Raw genomic sequence first — 18,479 nt, 5'->3', positions numbered from 1 at the left:
TATATTTTCCCTCGAAATTTTCAAATATTCTAGATCAAATTGCGTACTTGATTGTCTGGAAATTTTGGAAATAATATTCAGAATTTTCCCAGTGAATTCGGTTTTTATCGGAGGACATTTGGCAACGTCTGAGGCTCATACGGCGTTTTCCCTAAGCACGGCAGTATCCGTTATCTTAATTATGGATTTCAATGTCTTCTACGTATATAAAGTCGCTCCTACAACGCACTTTGACGTTCTGCGACACCCAAACGCCACATACGCCTATCTTCCCAGAGGGTTTTCGAGCAACTGACACCGCAACGTCTCTTCGTCAACGCCCTGCCTGCCACCCCCGGGACATCCCCGTCGCCTCTTTCCAGGTGGTACCCAATGTCTTTGAAACTTCCAATAATCGGGGCGATAGGTGAACGTGGCGTCGCCGGCCGGTTCCAGGGTGTCTGTCGCTCCCACGTGTGATAGCCGGCGGGCAAGGCGGTCGCGAGACCCGGTCGGAGCGCGCGAGGTCATCCGCGGAGCCGCCGGGATTTGTCTCCACCGAGTCTGTGGTTGCCACTCGATTTTCGCCCGCGGCCGCCGGGAGACAACGACTCCCGGTCCCGGGGGTCGGGGGGCGAGGGGGGGAGGGAATGAGACGAGCGTCTTCTGTTTACATTCTCGGCCGCGACGCGACGCGACGACTTGCCCAGATCCGTATCAATGGACTCGACCGCGCGCGAGCTTCCTTTAAATCCCCGCCGTTCGGCCAATCGCCGGGCTCCGCTTCCGACCCAGGCTTGCCGCATTCATTATTTTCCAATAAAAAAAGAGGGTTTTGAAATTCAGCCTCTGCGTGCTCCTTAATTAAAATTGACAGGAAACAATAATGCACAATAATAGCCCGAATAATTCAACAGTGAAAAAAAAACTCCGACCGTGGAGGCCGTACTTACGGGCTATACAGACATACCGTCCGCGTTCCGGGCTCAGAGGTCGAAAGTTCCGGGCGTAGCACTAGGAACTTTCGGCCTCTGAGCCCGGACACAAAGCCTGGGACGTTCTAGGGTGTTTTCAACCCCCTCCTCGACCAGGACACAAAATCATGTACAAAATTACAAAAATCAACATCCCTAGACCCCCATTCGTGATGACAAAAAGTGAGTGTATCGCAGATGCTCCATGACATAGGTCCGCACTCCGGTGCCCTCGGTGCCAAAATCGATGGATTTTGATTGATTTTGATCGATAAATTAAAAATTTATAAGTAAAGTGAAAGACGGAGAAATTAAAGAGGAAATGGAGCGATCCTAATGGTGGAATAGGGTAGTTGCAATAGACAAAGGGGATTAGTAACATGCCAAATAACGGCGACCCTCGAGGGACCTTATAGTTAGTCTATTATTTCCCCCTCATTCTACAACAACCACCCGTTTCGACCAATAGAATCCTTTTCCCCTTTGTCTTCTTTGTCAAACGCTTTGTCTATCGATTTCAGTAATCAACCCGCAGTAGAAACGGAGTTAACCAGAGTGAAAATACGGGAGATCCGGCAGCGGGTATTTTAATGGCCGAGTCTGCGTCCAGCTGATTGGAGACACTTCGAATAGGAACAATCGGCCCTGGTCGGCCCTGGTTAAAAGTCAACCGAGGCGGAGTGGTGAAACTTGAATCATCGGCTAACGATATTTTCCCATCTGAAGCTATAGCAAAGAATCGATCATCAGTTGTTCGTAAGGAAAAGTCTGATAATCGATCCTTTTCCATATGCTCAAACGGCAGATGAATCGATTCATCGCAAAGCGCGACTCGGCACCGGAGGAGGCGCAACGGCGGGAGAACAGAGAAATGACCAATTAATAAGATATTATATGATAATACGTTTGGTAGCTATTTGGCGAGGAGCAGTGAAGAATAGGGCATTACCATAATAGTCGAGTGTGTTAATCGCTAAATGCCGATCGATGTTCGAGTGCTGTTCCTGCGCGAGTGTGGTACGCTCGTGTGTGGCTGCATGCGGTCGCCTTCACCTTCACCTTGAGCCTCCCCCTTCCATTCAACCCTCCATCCCCCCACCCCCCACCTCGCTTTTCTGCCGCTGAATCGTGCCCCGTGCTCCACTCCCAGCACCCGGCACTACATAGGTTGTTTCAAACGCAACGTCACAGAGCTGTGCTGCTGTCCTCAGCAAAAACGCCGTTACTCGATAAATACAACTTTTGTATTTGTCTTCCACACATACTGCTCTAATACAAGAAAATCCAAGTATGACAACACTGGAAAAAAACCACACTGGATCTAGAGTCCTGCAGACTCTTGAAAACATTGACAAGAAAAAGTACTCTTGATACAATCAGATTTTTACTTAAATCAAACGGAAATCCACTCAAATTAAGAGGCTCGGTTCTTGATTTAAGCAAAAATCCGATTGAATCAAGAATATTTTTTCTTGTCGATGTTTTTAAGAGTCTGGATTCTAGATCCAATGTGTTTTTTTTCCAGTGAAGGCTTCATTTTTTTTAATTTTTAGTTCCTAATGGTATGCCAAAATTGACATTGAAAAATGAAAGATGAATATCTGCTAGTTTTCTCGGAAAAGTATAGTATTTTGTCAGAAAAAATTGAAAAAATCTCGAATGGAGATACGGCGTTTTTATACCTTGGACGGCAGTATGATGCCATGATGGGGAAAATACCTTATGAGCATTCGATTCCCCGATGAAATGTGCATTAAATACATATTTTTGGATTTTCAACAATTTTTCGTGCAATTTCGAATAAATCGGGATGAAGTGGGGATAAAAACCGTCGGAAAATTCAAGTACAAAAATTCATTCGTTACAAAAAGAGCTATGTAATGGTAATATGCCGTGTGTGCTTTTTAAAAAAAAAATAACACTGGGTTTATATAAAATAAATACGCATCTGATTCCCTTTCAAATGAGTTTCGTGTCGAGCACCCGAACGGCAATGATTCCTGATCGCATTGTCTCCCTGACTTTAATTTATTCCAGTAGCAAATGCAGCGAACATATAAGTTGGTTGATCCGGGCCTCTCAGCCGCGGGCACCGAGAGAGGAGGAAATGGGAATAAATCAATGCAAAAAATTGGTGCAATGGCCCGTCGATTGCCGCAATTAAAATGCCTCGTGGTATGCCCAGCGAGTTTGACTACCCGTGATTTATTTTAATTCGTATCGAAACGCTTCGGTAAAGTGGCCAATCCACGATGATGTCTCGAAGAAAACCTCAGTAATTATCCAAGCGTTTTGGGCGAAAATCAAAATAATTACTTTGTTAAAGTTTCGAGAGACCTTTAAATTGGGCTTACCCTGGCGAGGGCTGCGTCGAAGCTTCATCGTAGACGGAGACCGTAGGCTGGCCTCATCAAAAATTTCCATGAATAAATCATATTCAGCTTATTGCGCAACGTAATAAATTGTGGGAGTCGACGAATGAAGTGCGCGGTGTTGCCATCATTTTGGGAACGGGCTCCCTCATTGTTCGTCAATTAATTACCCTCTTTGAGGCAAGTATGTACCCGCGCTGAGTAATTAATTCTTGGCGATCCTCTGTGAGCCTTCAGGCTTTTGACCACGGGCTCTCGACCTCTCGAGGGACTCCTCGCTGCTCAGTCAGCGGCAGGTACGAAGAAGCCGCTATCCCAAAGCCGGAAATTCCAATTTTCACATATCCGTGTACGCGTCTGGAAGGAATCTAGGACTGGCCGATGTTCTTGCCCATTCCGTGAACTAGTCAGCCGGTTCGCGGACCGGCCGGTTAGAAGTCTGAAAATCACGCCGATTTCATTGCTAAGTTACCGTTGATAAATTTTACAACCTATTTCATTTACATTTTTTCAAAAGTTCTTAATACAAATTTACGAGTTTTTCCGTAAATTTTGCTCACATTTTTAGTATCTTGAGTGTCCATATTGCATATTCAAAAATTGGAGGCGTTTCTACTTTACAAAGACTAGATAGAGTTGACTACAGCGCCTTGATGCAACTATTCGTGTCCCACGGATGCGCGTGTTGCGTGTCCAAAATTGAAGGCCTTTTCGCCTTCCTCGCCTTTAGAGATGCCCGGGACTCGTCTGTTGTGGCACTTTAATAATAGGGTTCATGTACATGGTGGATATTACCAGTTAGTGACCCAACGCCAGAGTATGTAAGGCCAATGATTGAATCGGTTATTCGAGGATGCGACAAAAAATTTGCTCAGTCTACGGACTGGATAATTGTGCCAATAGGACGCAACACTCATGAGACCTGATGTTTCGCGTCCAGAAATTTACAAAAAAAAAATGTTATTTTTTGTAATGTCTCAGCCCCCAGTGCTTAAGTTCCATTTTTTGAGGAATGCCAGAGGAAATTTTTCATTTTAGTTCTACCATGGTTAACATTAGCAAGAAAACAAAGTCCACTTCGACGTGGGTTATTGAGCCAGAACGCATTAACACATAAATATGTACGAATAAATAATGATGATTAAGCACTGAAAGAGGCCAGGTTAATATCCGCGAGCACATGGAAACCATGCGCGATCACTGTCGCGTATAGTATCCACCGAAGTTGAAACGAATGATGTGAATGTTGGAGGAATGATGATGAATAACCATTTCCGGGCGGCCATCGCAAAACGCGGCTCCGATGCAAATCGCGAGTTTTATCACGGATAAGCTTTCGCACCTTTGTCGAACATTACGCGGGGGAGTCATCAGATATTCCGCCGGGCCGGCCACCACTCTTTTCCTCCCGTTTCTCGCAAAATCTGAAGCATGACTGAATTTTGGAAACAATTCTAATGAGAGCAAGAACCGCCGCGAATAAACCCCGCGAAGCCCAGTGGCAGGGAACTGACGTTTCTGGACTTCACAGTTCGCGTGTTGCCTTCCATGCGCGGGCGCTCTCGCCAAACACCCTTGAAATTCGATAATTTGCCCCGGTATTCGTGATATTTTTCGGCCCGATTTGACAATGACATCCATATGTAAACAGGAGGCATGTGTTTTCGGACGCGTCGCCGGGAGAGAGGGGATGTAAAGCTGCAGGAAGCTGTCTATTACTCGGCCACGTAAAACTTATATTAATACCTACCCGAGTCCGGTCTGGATATAAATATTCATTACTCTGGAATATATTAGGAGAAAACGGCTTTCATATTTTCAGTTTTTAACTTTTTTCTCGCTCTGCCGTTTCCTCTTCCTCCACGGCATCATTCTCTTTTCCTCTATGCTCCTCTCTCTCTCTTTCCTGGTAATAATTCCGCTTCCGAACATTTTCTTCGGTCACCCTCGATTTCGCTCGTATTAACCCGTTTGCGATGATGAAGTTTTGACCCTTGTCAGATGGACTCGGGTCTTTTAGTCCATTTCACGATAGATTTTGAAGATATGCATAAATGCGATAGACACACATGATCACCAATAGGTAAATAGCGGATGGAGACGCATAAGAAATCAGAGGAACAAGAAGGAGGAGAAGGAAGAGGAGGATGAGGAAAATAAGAAGGAGAAGAAGAAGAAGAGGACAAAAGGAGAAGAAGATTAAAATTGTAATTTGATTGAAGATTAAGTGAAAGGAGATATAGATTAAGAAAAATATATTCCTTATCTATTCCTCTTTCTTTCTCTCTCTTTTCTTCTTATTTTCCTTTCCGTTTGTTCCTTTTCTTCTGCATATCAACAAAACCGAATGAACAACAGGTGCCACTGGTAAAAAAACCTCTTGGACCAATGCCGCGGTGCATTGACTTAAGAGTGCAGCTTCTTGTCGCCGGATTAAGAGTCTTGAACTCTTGTTTCAAGCGGATTTTGCACTGATTCAAGCGGATTTTTCATTGATTCAAGCGGATTTTGCATTGAAACAAGAGTCCAGACTCTTAAATCCGGCGACAAGAAACTGCACTCTTGAACCAAGAGGTTTTTTTTTTACCAGTGTGAATTACGCTGAACGTAACGTAAGGAGCCGCAAGGGGTCTCAAGGGGTTGAAAACGTGAAAAATTTATTTACTTATTTGGTTAGCCTGCCTCAATGAATAAAAAACCGGGAGAGAGACTGGAGAGGTCGTAGGTTGGGGGTGGGGTGGGGGGGGGGGGTTCTTGTATCAGTGAGCGTAACTCCTCTCCCACAGGGGCCGATGGGCGATGACTTGTGACACATTAATGATAGACATCATCATTGCAGTAGGGCAGCTCCTGCGAGAGCTCATCGCGGCATCCGAGTTGACGCGAGCTGTCGATAATCTCCATCCCGGGAGGGTGGCGGCGGACTCGAAGACAGTTAAATTACTTTTAATTCGGGTGTTTAATTATTGAAGGGGGTCCGTGGCGGGGCACCGCGCACCGAGCGGGGGGCACGGAGTATCGACACTGTGTTATAAATTAAATGGACGAGCTTCGATGCACGGATGATGAATCGGCCAGAGATGGACAGCCTATAAATCAACTCTTTCGGATCAGAATTCTAGTTGAAATGATAAATTGCTTGTTCCGAGCTTGATTGTCGGCCGGTAGCTGTAACCAGCTTAGGGAACTTGCACGCTGCGTTGCCAGTTTTTACCCGCGAGATTCCCGCGTGAGCCGACGTGACAGGTTTTGGGTAGCGCTCAGCAAACCAGTCGTAGCAACATTGGGATTTTTTAAAAAGAGCCGATCTATTCGTTGGAAAATTTTCGATTCAATTTTAGTGGATATGTTTGTGGCAATACTATACATAAATTCCTATACGTAAATTATCAAAATTTAAGTGGTCTTAATGTGGCATCAAGCAGATAGAGATTTTTTCCTTTGAAAATATTTTGGATTCATCGTGTCATTGATATTTTAAGCTGTTTTGCTCCTGCAGTAATACAAATCAATTTCATCCTTTTTGCAAACAGTATGATATCACAAATGAAACTTTTAAATATGTCTGTGTGTAATATAAATATTAAAACTGATCGAGCCTAAGGAATTCGAATTCAGAAATTTCCCTTCCGCGCGTAATGTTTAAAATTGCCCCTTAAAAATTAAGTTCGTTAGTTAGTTAGTTTACGACGATCAGCAACCAGGCTATTTACGTCGGGGACCAGAAAGCATCGATTTCTATGAGGAGCAAGATATAAACACGAAGCAAAAAATAGAAGCGACAACAGCTCGACTACGACAGGTTGAATATAGTGGATACTGAAAGTGGTAAAATTGTAAATTCGGTAAATTTGTCAACAGGGCTGCTTACCGTACCGCCCGGCTCTGTGCTCTGGCTTACAGTCTTACACGGGGCACTTGGGCAGCCTACCTATGTTCAGTGCTCACTCCATTGAAACTGCTCCTTTTTTGCCCGATTCCGCGCGATTCGCGTTGGTAACTATGGCAGTGGCTTTTAATGAGTCGAGAATATAGGCTACCGCGCTAGATAGTGCTTTGCGTGCAGCCACAGACCTCGGCCCCTCCCCGCCCCTCCACGAACATCGCTGTAAACTTGTAGCTCGCTGATTCTCATGGTCAGGTTTTTTTTCCCTATTTAATTGTGTTACGTGAATATTTTCTCATAACGAAGGAATCCTCTTCAATCGCTGTTTTTATTTTTTATTTTTTTTTTTATTTCACAAAAATGTTCTTATTCCGTCACGTGTTGGCACGCCGGATTCGTGCGTCTGGTTTGAAAAAGGCTTAATCCGTTTCCAAGGGACATCCTAGCGTTATTATTCTCTAAGAATTCCATGTTAGTCTAATACTCAACTGAACTAATACTCAACTTCTCAACTGAATTTCCTATTCTAAGCTGTTTAATGGGCGAATATGTATTTAAACATTTTGAATTTTGTTGCTAGTATTTGAATGTGACAAAAAATTATATCTTAAATTCATATTACCTCATTCCGCGATAATTTGAGAAGAATATAATCCTATAATAAAATCTAGGATTGTAGCATAAACTTTCAAAACCATTGGCATCATTAGAGAGGTTGCCTTTAAATTAACTATCGGGCAATTTCATGATCAGTAAGTCGGATTAGTTGTATTTAACGCAGAGGCGGATCCAGCAATTTGGTAACACCGGATTTCCTCCATTTAAACCTGTGTTAAATAATCGATTATTGTCGGAGCACCTGGCCCCTCCAAGAATCGATTCATTTCCATAGGTTTAAATAGAGAAAAACACTGTTGTCAATTAGCTAGATCTGCCAGTGATTTAACGCCTAATCATGTTTTACTTCGTATCGAACATAGAGTCACTCATGATAGTCAAGTATAGTGTATTTCAGCAGTCTAATGAAGAAAATGGTTGAACTGCTGTTCTTCAGTTTTCTAAAGTTCAGAAATTTTGATGTAATAAAAGTTCATGGATTGCGTCGCGGGGCAAGTAGTACATGATGCGTGAGATTCAATGGCATAACATAGCAGGCGTAAAGAGGATTTTGATTATTACCGACTCAATGGAAGATCATTTGCGGCTCGATCCAGGGTTATATTGTTTATGTGCGGTGGACTGTGCCCGCTTTGTGCGATGGAAATGACCCAAGAGTGCATCCTATAAACGCGCCCTCCTAACCAGTCGGTCTGACGTCGGCAGCATCCGAGCAACAGCATCAATCGAAATTTTCCCATTTGAGGTTATGGTAGAAAATCGATTATTCCGGTGTTCGTTGCGTACATCCTGATATCGATCCTTTTCTACAGATATGAGGGGGTGATTAGTCGATTCATCGCAAAGCGCGACATGGCCACTGCGTCCGAGTAATTTTATGGTTTAAAACGCTAACCCAAATAATTATACGCACAGAAAGTCGGAAGAGAAGGAGCTATGAATTATTTAGTCATAGACGGCGCCCGCGGTAAATGCCTCCTCGCATCCGTTTATTGCTGAATTGCTCATTTCGTTGCCTGTAAAAAAAGCGGAAGTCAATTTTTAGGTGAGCCATCCTAGGTATACATCTTTACACTCTTTCCGTAGCTCACGTGCAAATGAGGATAAGTTGTTTCTTCCGGGCACAGCTACGGTTTACACTTCACTCAGTTTTCTCTGGGCTTTCTAAATGATATACCAGAGCAATGATATTTGGATTCCTTTTCCTTTGTGCTGGTTATTTTTTATTTCTAATTTTTTGTATTTATTTATTTTATTTTATTTTGGAGAACATTAGTTAATGTTCGGCGTCGTGAGAGCCAAGAAAATTGTTAATGCCTAAATTGCAAATCTCTCAATCCACGGCTGACGCTAAATAAATACACCATAGAGAGTCTCTTTATGAGCCCTAAGCTAGCAATAAACTTTAAAGTCATGAAAACAATATTATGAGTGATAACATTTTTATTTATTCAAATTAATTATCCAACTTTCCATTAAAAGTATTCTTTATGAAAGTTGGAAGAGAATACAGTTCATTCAGTTTCCCCTCTAATGTATGCGGTCTTTAGCGCTTGAGGCACTTTTCGTCACAACTCTGAGAGGGTGAGAAGCATGTATTCTGAAAAACAACATGACTGCAAAGTACAGCAGTAGGGCAGAATGCCATTTTTCGTTCCAGGGTTTTTTTTTTTTTTAATTTCATGACCCAACTTTTTCGTTCTTTTTTATAACTCATACTTAGAACTTAGAAGTGAATGGTCCATTTTTTTGATGAAAGAAGTGAAATTTTTATTTCCCAAAATCATACAGACCGAAAATTGGAGATTATTAAATGGGAAAACATACCAACTATTCGTGAGGAGACAGACATCACTCGGGAAATATTATATGTACCAGTTCTGTGTAACAATTACTTAATCACCTTCCAGTATTGCATATTGAGGATAGGTACACGACAGAAACACTCTTAACCAGTACATTATCGTAAGAAGAAACTGAAATAGCGTTCGGTTCGAAGGTTGTGCAATATTTATAACTGTTTTAGCATCAAATGCGATGGAGGTAAAATTTATTTAGTTTTGACATGCAAGACGGGTGGTCGTTACAAGGGGCAATTGACGGAGTAAATACATGAACTTCTCTGAGTTGGTGCCTACTTACACGCAGTGGGCATACATTTAGATCAGACAGAAAACGGAATTTTCCGCCACAAGACCTCAATAAATAAATCCAGTGTTTTGTGATAGTCAAAATTAGTGATGGAAACAAAACCTCAGGAATTAAGAAAAAAAAGCTTAGCGTGTGTCTCTGTGCTTAAACAAATTAACAAAAGCAGATTAAAAAAAAACTTTGCTAGACTTTAATAAAAGTCTGGTCCGGTGAACTTATGTAAGTAGAAATGCAAGTAAACTCAAAGCAGGGACTTAATTTAAAATTCCAATTTAAATTTTTTGACATCAATGTCATTACAACACAGCTCATGGGTTTAATTAGTTTCGCACATTCGACACGATTTTGGAATACCTTTTTTTTTAAAATTTCATTGACTAATACTGTGATCCTCGGAGAAAAAAATATACATAACACTGTATAGTAAGTTAAAAAATGAAGTTATATCATGGAAACGAGTAAAACTGGCAATCTTTTTTGGAGGGAGGGGGTGGGGGTGTGCAATTAACCCATCCCACCTCCATGATCTGACTAGCCTCTCATCCAAACGAATGAAGATCCGCTTACAAATCTATCACACACATTTTTCACATTAGCTTGGAAAACCAAAGACGTTCCACTGTGCGTGGAAAACGGCGGTAAGCACGGTCACAGCGTGGTAAAAAGGGGGAGGTCAATATCACTGTGGCCTAAAACATTGCATTTCATCCACCCCTTCAGGCCCATTTTTGGGAAGTAACCGCAATCTGCAATGACGGCCAAATAATAACTTGTCACATTATCTGCTTCCTGGTTGTCCACCGTGGAGCTACTTAAACCACTCAGCCGTCCTTACGCCGGGCACCCTACTCCGTGGCAGACCCTCTCACCGCTCTTGGTAACCTCCTCTAACTTATTCGATGTGTTATGAGAAGAGAGGGCGTTGGAGCCTCTCGCTGCGTGCCCGATTTGAAAAATTCAGGAAAATTCAGGATTCAAATATTTTAATTTAAGTCCGTGAAAGGTAGAAGTAGAAGGAGGGTGCTCTGCCAATTGTTATATAATTCGTATAAGAGAGGTTTAGGTTTGCATCAAGAAATAAATCGGATCAAGAATCGAGAAGAAATCGAGTCTAGTATTACTTGAAAACCCCCTTCTCTTTTCACAACAGTAGTTCTTTTCAGCTATTAAAGAGAAAATCAGAAAGAAAAAATCATTAGAAATAGATTACGGACCACTATTTGTCGGAATTAATTGTTGTTTATGGCTATATTTTACTGTAAGGAACCATTATTTCTGGATCGTTTAAGAAATATTATATTAGCCATGAGTTTCTAAATACAGATAAATGCTTTCATGGATAAGCGAGGAATGGTACTTGCTTTATATGAAATACAGTCTGAGATTCAACGATGCAACGGTTAGATTGTGCCTTCCTTTAAAAAAACTTCAACTTTCAGTCATTTAACTTACGGGTTTTTGTTTAGTTTTTTCCTTCTTTTACCTTCGGAAATGGAATACACAATGTTTGGCTAAGCCATGAATGAAGAAAATTAACGATATCAAATATTTAGACGTTCGATGTACAACGTTTAGTAGGTGTTTAAATAACTTAAACATTCAAGTAAAATACCCATGAACAATATTGGTTCACCTCGATCCAGGGTTTGAAAAGGATTATTATAATCAAGAACTAATTCCAATCATTATCTAATTCTATTACTCGACGAAATAAAGCGTATTAAAAACACTTCAGAACTCTCAGCCGCCTCCAAAACTTGAAAAAATCATTTTTATTCTCAGACCGAGAAAATGGGCCGGTGACGCAGGAACTAAGATTGGATAGCCTCAGCCCCTTTTTTAAGTACGAGGCGGTGTCGGAGAGGCAGCTAAAAAGCGCGGTGTAATAGACGGAATTGAGGCATAACATCGGGTAAGATTTTAAGCTAATTAATAGTCAGACAACCATAGTAATTTCATCAGTAACGGGTTTGAGAGAGGCATTAGCAGCTTGGTCACGCCGATATCAACCCCTACTTGGCCCTCGGGTTTCCGATCCAGGATTCACCCCACTGGGCACTTGAGCCATGAATAAAACATTTTTCCAACTGGTGCTTTCGAGTTCGGCCCACCACACTTTTACTTTCGCCTTGTGTCTGTCTATGTAGCCTTATACCACGGAGTTTATGTACATTATGTAAATTGCCTCCAGCTAATTGCCGATAAGTTGGGTGGCTAAGGAAAATGAAAATTTATCCACCCTGTACTACTCACATGCAATATTGTTTTTACGACTAAGCTCTTTTCAATTTCAACATGATTCTCGTCTAGTATGATTGTTTTTTTTGCTAAACTCGACAATTTTCTTTGCTTTGTTTCTCTGAGACTTTCTTGGACAATATCTGCGTTAAAATAACTCATCTAAAGTGTCATCATAACATCATACTTTAAATCAAGCTAAAACCATGTTTTTTTCTCATTGTCATGGAAAAAAAGATCGCGATCAGGTTTTTGATTCAGAGACTCATATTTTAAACTTTGAAATACTCTTTTCTTTCACTTTTAATTATTGACTTTTTATAAGACCAAACTGAAGGAATAGTTTAATTCAATTTTGGCTACAAGACTACAAAAGTTCTCCCAGTACTTTCAGGTGTGAATAAAAAGAATGGCACAAGGTTGATATGAAAGTATCTTTATCGTCGACTTTTCGTATTTAAGGCTCATAGTCTTACGGGTAAAACTTGCAGCTTTGTAATAATGTGATTCTAAACGTACGACTTTTGTGAAGTCCCAGCGGGCTAATTATTGAAATTGATACACAAAGCGATAGACAGAGAAAACACAGAGAAAATGGATCCCATTGATGGAAGCGGGTCGATGCAATGGACAAAGGAGATAAGTAACAAACCAACTAACGTCAATATACAAGAGACCCTCTATTAGCTAGTCTATCGTTTCGTCCCCTTAGTCTATAAGAACCACCAGTTGCATTCAGGATAGCTCCATTTCCCCTGTCCTCTTTGTCTAGAGCTTTGTCCATCAAGTTCAGTAATCAGCCCGCAGATAAGACTTGGGCGGTTTTGAAGAAAACCTTCTATAATGCACAGATTCATCCTCGAGGTTGATCGCGTTGTTGTACTGCTTGTTGTAGATCGCATTCTTCTCCTACATGCCCGGAGGCTAATAATAAGCATCGATTCAGTGGATTGTCTGCACGGGTTCAGAGGACGATTGGCTCGCATAGTTGCACGGTGATATGCGCAAAGCGAGCTAGCCACAGGGCACAACTGGAGCACTATCTTGCTAGGCTAGAACCACGTAACTCCCTCCCAGACTCAAGGGAGACGTGCGCCCTTTTATTGAGAGTCGAAGAGAACCTCTCGCCTCATACTCACAGAGTGCAGAGTTGAGACGGCCATACCCCCAGATCTGAGCCTTGTCTTGCTTTGCGCCTTGGTGCTGTGCAAGCTCGGAATTAAGTGCATCATTATGAAAATTCTGTTCCTCACTCGAAGTGAATCGCTGTTAATGCGGCACATCTGCTGCCCGTTGAGGTTAATCAGAATATCATAATGTGAATTGGGCCGATTCTCCTAGTTTATCAGTATGAAATCAGTGTGGTATCAGTATGATATCAGTCAAAAATGTGTTTTAGCTGTCATTCATAATAAATGCAGTTGTCTAATGAGGAAACAGCCAGTGGTTTTTTAAGCATGGATTTTTTTACCATGCACGTCAAAGGAGTGTTTTTTCTAACAAATGAGCTTCTCGCTCGGGTGGTAAAAATATCCATGCTTAAAAAAAACACTGGCTTCGTTCTCTGGCTCTATTCCTCGTTCAAAAAACAACATTTATGATATCAGTATGATGAAATAGGAACTATATAGGATCCTTCGCGCATAGGAAAACTTTTCCTGAAAAGAATGATCCTGGGGGCACTAACCTGTCATAGGGCACTTAAGTTTTTCACCATCCTCTTGACGCAAGTCTTAAATTGAAACCATAAAGTGATTCGCACTCGTAATGGTATTAGATAATAATTCCTCTTTTTAATATAATCTTTATTTTATTTTTAAGCCAGATTAGGTCACATTTCCTCCACAGCGTCCCTTTTATCCTCGCATCTACGCGCCATGTGAGCACCCAATCCTGCACTCTGAGATCGCACACTGTAATCAGGTGCAGCTGCTGATAAGTAAATTGATCAGAGTTGCCGGAAAAATGCACGACCTCTACTGGTAGCCATTGGGAGAGACGCATGGTGTGGCAGCCGCGTTACTACCTGAGGTGTAAAATGAGCCCGAATTCAAAACAAATAGCGGTGCACTCCCGGCTGGAGATTGCAAAGATGTGGCCGTAGAGAAGCCCTCCGACGGCCGTTGGAAGAGTCAATAATGATATTCATAGAGACTGGCAATTGATAACCCGACGACTGAAGAGGTTCACATTTGGACGAAGGAGCGTTACCTAGGGCTAATTACAATAATCCGGGGCTGAGGCCGGGGGTCCCGTGTTGAAGCCACGGCTGAGCAAATAAGACGCAGTCGTTACTCGCATGCGGTGCGGGGTACGAGCGATCCGAGGCAGGGCATCGTTTTCACTGACCCGATGCGTACGGTTTACGGTCAATACGGTAATGGTGAACGGTGCATCTCGGTGGACGCTGCACCAGACGCTGGGACTGTTATTATACGCCAGTAATTGAACGCCTTCAATTTCCATCAAAACCTATAAATAACGAACAACCAGTATTGATCCCCCACCTCCTCCCGCACCTCCGTGCTGTACTGCCGTGCTAAGGAAGAACGCCGTATGAACATTCGAGAGTTGCCAAATTTCCTTCGATAAAACACGAATTCCCTGGTAAACTTATGAATATTTTTCTTCCAAATTTTTAGATAATTTTGTTCCCAATTACACCTATAGTTCCTGAAAATTTGAAGAAAAAATATTCATAATTTTTCTCATAAATAAACATTTTATGAAAGGAAATTTGGCAACTCTCGAATGTTTATACGGCGTTTTTCCTTAGCACGGCAGTGTAATCCACTTGCCGGGGATCCTCGCGGGTCCGTCCGGTCGAGTCTTCTGTTTCATCCGGTTCAGTTTCTTCACTTGTTCCATCGCTCGGCATGTAGATGTTTCATTCAAGAATAACTCTTGCACCACACACCCAGGAACGAAGTTCACTGAAAAAAAAGTATGGTTTGAAGTGTAGTGATATGAGAATGGTAATCATCAACGTCTATGGTATCAAAAACCATAACTCTAATCACACTCACCGAAAATATGCTACCAGTGGTCCTCACTGGAAAAAGAGTCGCTTGGATCTAGAGTCGAGACTCTTGGAAACATTGACAAGAAAAAATACTCTTGATTCAATCGGATTTTTGCTTAAATCGAGAGCCTCTTATTTTAAAGGGATTTCTTTTTGATTCAAGCAAAAATCCAATTGAATCTCGAGTATTTTTTCTTGTCAGTGATTTCAAGAGTTTGGACTCTAGATCCAAGTGACTTTTTTTCCAGTGCGCCATTATATTTAGAAGTACTGGTAAAATTTTCCGCACTTTCTTTCTGTGTTCCATTTGATGATTCGCACGCTATGCTACGCCTCATCCTGGCCCTGCAACACTGTTGATGCAGCCATACCTCATAGCCGTATAAGGTTCATGCAATGCAAATGTCAAAATAAACTGCAAAAAGAGTCAAGTTATATAATTTTCTATGGGAGGAGCTTTTTGTCGAAGAATCTTTATATACTCAGAATTGCTGCTTTTTTCTTGTGCTGCTACTCCGGCTCAGTCTGTCATCGCTTACCGATTTTTTTGTGTTCAGTGGTTGGTACGAATTCGAAGGAATTCGCATGAATGAAGTTTTTGAAGAGCATGTGTATTCCGAGTCCTTATTTACGAGAGGAGCACCCACTCAATTTTTTTCTTTGTTCGACAAAAATTAAAAACCCAGTTTATGCGGAGCCTGACGAAGTTATTGCCCTAATCGATGGGCGAACAGCGAGTTTCCTGGAGAAAAGTAGGACCGTCGATTCGCACCAGCCACTTTTATTCCTTTATGAAACGCCTACCCACCTTTATGTCGAAGTTGTTTTCGCTATTTTGATTTTAATTGGACTTCATGAGAGCTAATAAAATTTTTTTGTCCAGCAGAAGGTCGCGAGTGCGTGAACTGCGGAGCGACGTCGACGCCCCTTTGGCGTCGGGACGGCACCGGACACTACCTCTGTAACGCCTGCGGATTATATTATAAAATGAATGGCCAAAACAGGCCGCTAATTAAACCTAAAAGAAGACTGGTGAGTTTCTACCTTAAGTTCTACCTTTTTGCATGCTTCCTTTCCTCTTTAATTACATGTTCATTTAATCAATGTTTCCGAAGAAACCGAGGCCTTTGGGTGTTTTTCAAAATGAATCAGGATATTGACTGACCATCAGATAGAAACTTGGAGTGTTTAATCTTTCAAACTTTCGAAGTGAGTCGACGCAGTTTAATAGATTTTCTTGAAAAAACACTAAAAATTGTGGACCGTTGAGAGGATGTATTACACCGAAGTCATAAACTGAAACTGACAGGTGCATTCTGTGTTGAAACATTTTATTACTTAAACGATGACGTTACTGAGGTTTCCATCGGCGAAACTTCCTCTTTGCTCGATGAAACATTGCTAGACAGTAAAAAATGTCCAAAAAATGGTCCTGAGTAGCCCACATGGGTCTGAACATAATAATGACCAATCCTTAACGCCCACTAGCTGCACAGTCATCGATATTGAGAATTATAATACCAACATAACTGTGACGCTAACATTTCAAGATGAAACATCCCACTGGTAATGTTATGCGGAGACTTAAACGCAGGCATCGAATGTTTTTGCGTCCCGTACGTATGATATGATTATGAATTGCCCAAAGAAATTTCATACCGGATGCCTCTCGGACATGAAACTCAGATCACGGGAATTATAAAGATTGTGATATACTTAATTTCTATAGCATCTGCTTGTATAAAAATTTGTATAATTAATGTGTAATTTTTTGATGAGCCTTACAAACTTTCCCGGGACTGCTATAAAACCCCGTTTTTCAAAAGCCGAGGACATTTAAGTTACCTTGGGCGACCAAAGATGAATTTACTCCAGTGCACCTCCCACACAAGAACGCGGGCTATTCTTAAAAGTTGACAACACCAACTCTCCATTTGAATCCATTATAAATAATCGATTCTTGGTGGGGCAGGGCAGTCCGCCTCGATTAAAGTCGATTATTTAACCTACATTTAAAAGGACCAAGCCCTGTTGCCAACGTGGAAGGGACCCTATTCAGCCACGCTGCCGTGCTAAGTAAAAACCCCGTATGAGCATTCGAATGTTGTCAAATTTCTCTTCTGAATACATCCATTTATGAAGGAAAATAGGAATATTTTCTCCTGCAATTTTCAGACTTTTTCGATAAAATTATGAGTAAAATCCTCTGAAAAAGCGGAGGAGAAATATTCACAATCTGTCCTGAAAATTCGTGATTGTCGAAAGAGATTTGACAACGCCCGATGACTCCTACGTCGTTTTTACTTAGCACGCGGCAGTGCGTTCTATCCCGATCGACCCGACGTGGAAATGAGTAGCGCGAGCGTTACGCGACAGTAAATAAATACCAGGCCATTATTTACCTAGATTTCAGGGGAGATCAAATATTGATAAGGCGTTGTGGGAATGTCCATCGCCTCGCATTTGGAGCGGGGCGGGGGGGAGGGGGGGGGGGTATCGATCAAACTTGGAAAGCACAGTAGACCGGGCGTCGGAGTGGCAAGTGCGTTTCGTGGGGGCCGGCCGAGCGGAGTCGAGAGCGACCGGAACCGTCCGAACGGGCCCCCCTCCACGGCGGTGCGAGGACTGGGGGGCGTGGTCAAGGTGTCAATGATTATCAACACCGGGTAGTGGACCCTAAACTTTTGCCGCTTCGAGGGATTCCCAAACGTCGAAAGTTGGACGTCGCGTCGGCCGTGCGACGCGACGGCGACGTGTACTACCCTCTCCCGCTCGCGCGGCGGGATCCCTTTCTGCATTCCCGCCCCCACCTACCTAGTCAACCCCTCGACCGTGCCGGGGGTCCGTGGAAGGATGGGCAACGTATCGCGAAACGTGGCGAACATGTAACCTTGGCCACGCTTCATCGATCCCCCGTGCACCTCGTGTTTTGGTCGTCGCGTCAATATGGCTGCAGCGTGGCTGGGGATGCGGCGGAGCATGGGGGCCATTTTTTCCGAAGGGAGAAAACCGTCCTCCTTTTTTAAAAAAAAAAAACAATCGTTTATTCTCCATTTTAAAAAGGGCCTTCTCTCCTCCCACAAAAGTTTACCGTTTAGGGGACCATTCTCACCATAAGAGGCGATGGGTGAGCTATCCCTCTAACCTCCCACTACCACTACCCCACACGGGTTTGTGGAAAAGTTAGAGCTACCGTGATAGAAATGTTTGTATATGGACCGCGTTTAGCAGAAAGGAAC

At 42.5% G+C, this 18,479-nt stretch overlaps 1 protein-coding gene across 3 annotated transcripts in view; it reads left to right on the top strand.

The window, feature by feature from the left end:
- Window positions 1-18,479, top strand: part of LOC109033212 (GATA-binding factor C) — a 130,695-nt gene that overhangs the window by 50,846 nt on the left and 61,370 nt on the right. For 2 of the 3 annotated variants that reach the window (XM_072306101.1, XM_072306103.1), the window contains exon 4: window positions 16,127-16,272. In XM_072306101.1, the coding sequence (XP_072162202.1) occupies window positions 16,127-16,272 (146 nt within the window). Of the gene's footprint in view, window positions 1-16,123; window positions 16,273-18,479 lie in introns of all 3 variants that reach the window. The other variant, XM_072306102.1, reaches the window with a different exon arrangement.

The sequence above is a fragment of the Bemisia tabaci genome, chromosome 1 (genome assembly GCF_918797505.1).
Source record: "Bemisia tabaci chromosome 1, PGI_BMITA_v3".
NCBI classification, from domain to species: Eukaryota; Metazoa; Arthropoda; class Insecta; order Hemiptera; family Aleyrodidae; genus Bemisia; species Bemisia tabaci.
Note: the sequence above shows the minus strand (reverse complement) of the source record. Positions and strands in the feature narration are given on the sequence as shown.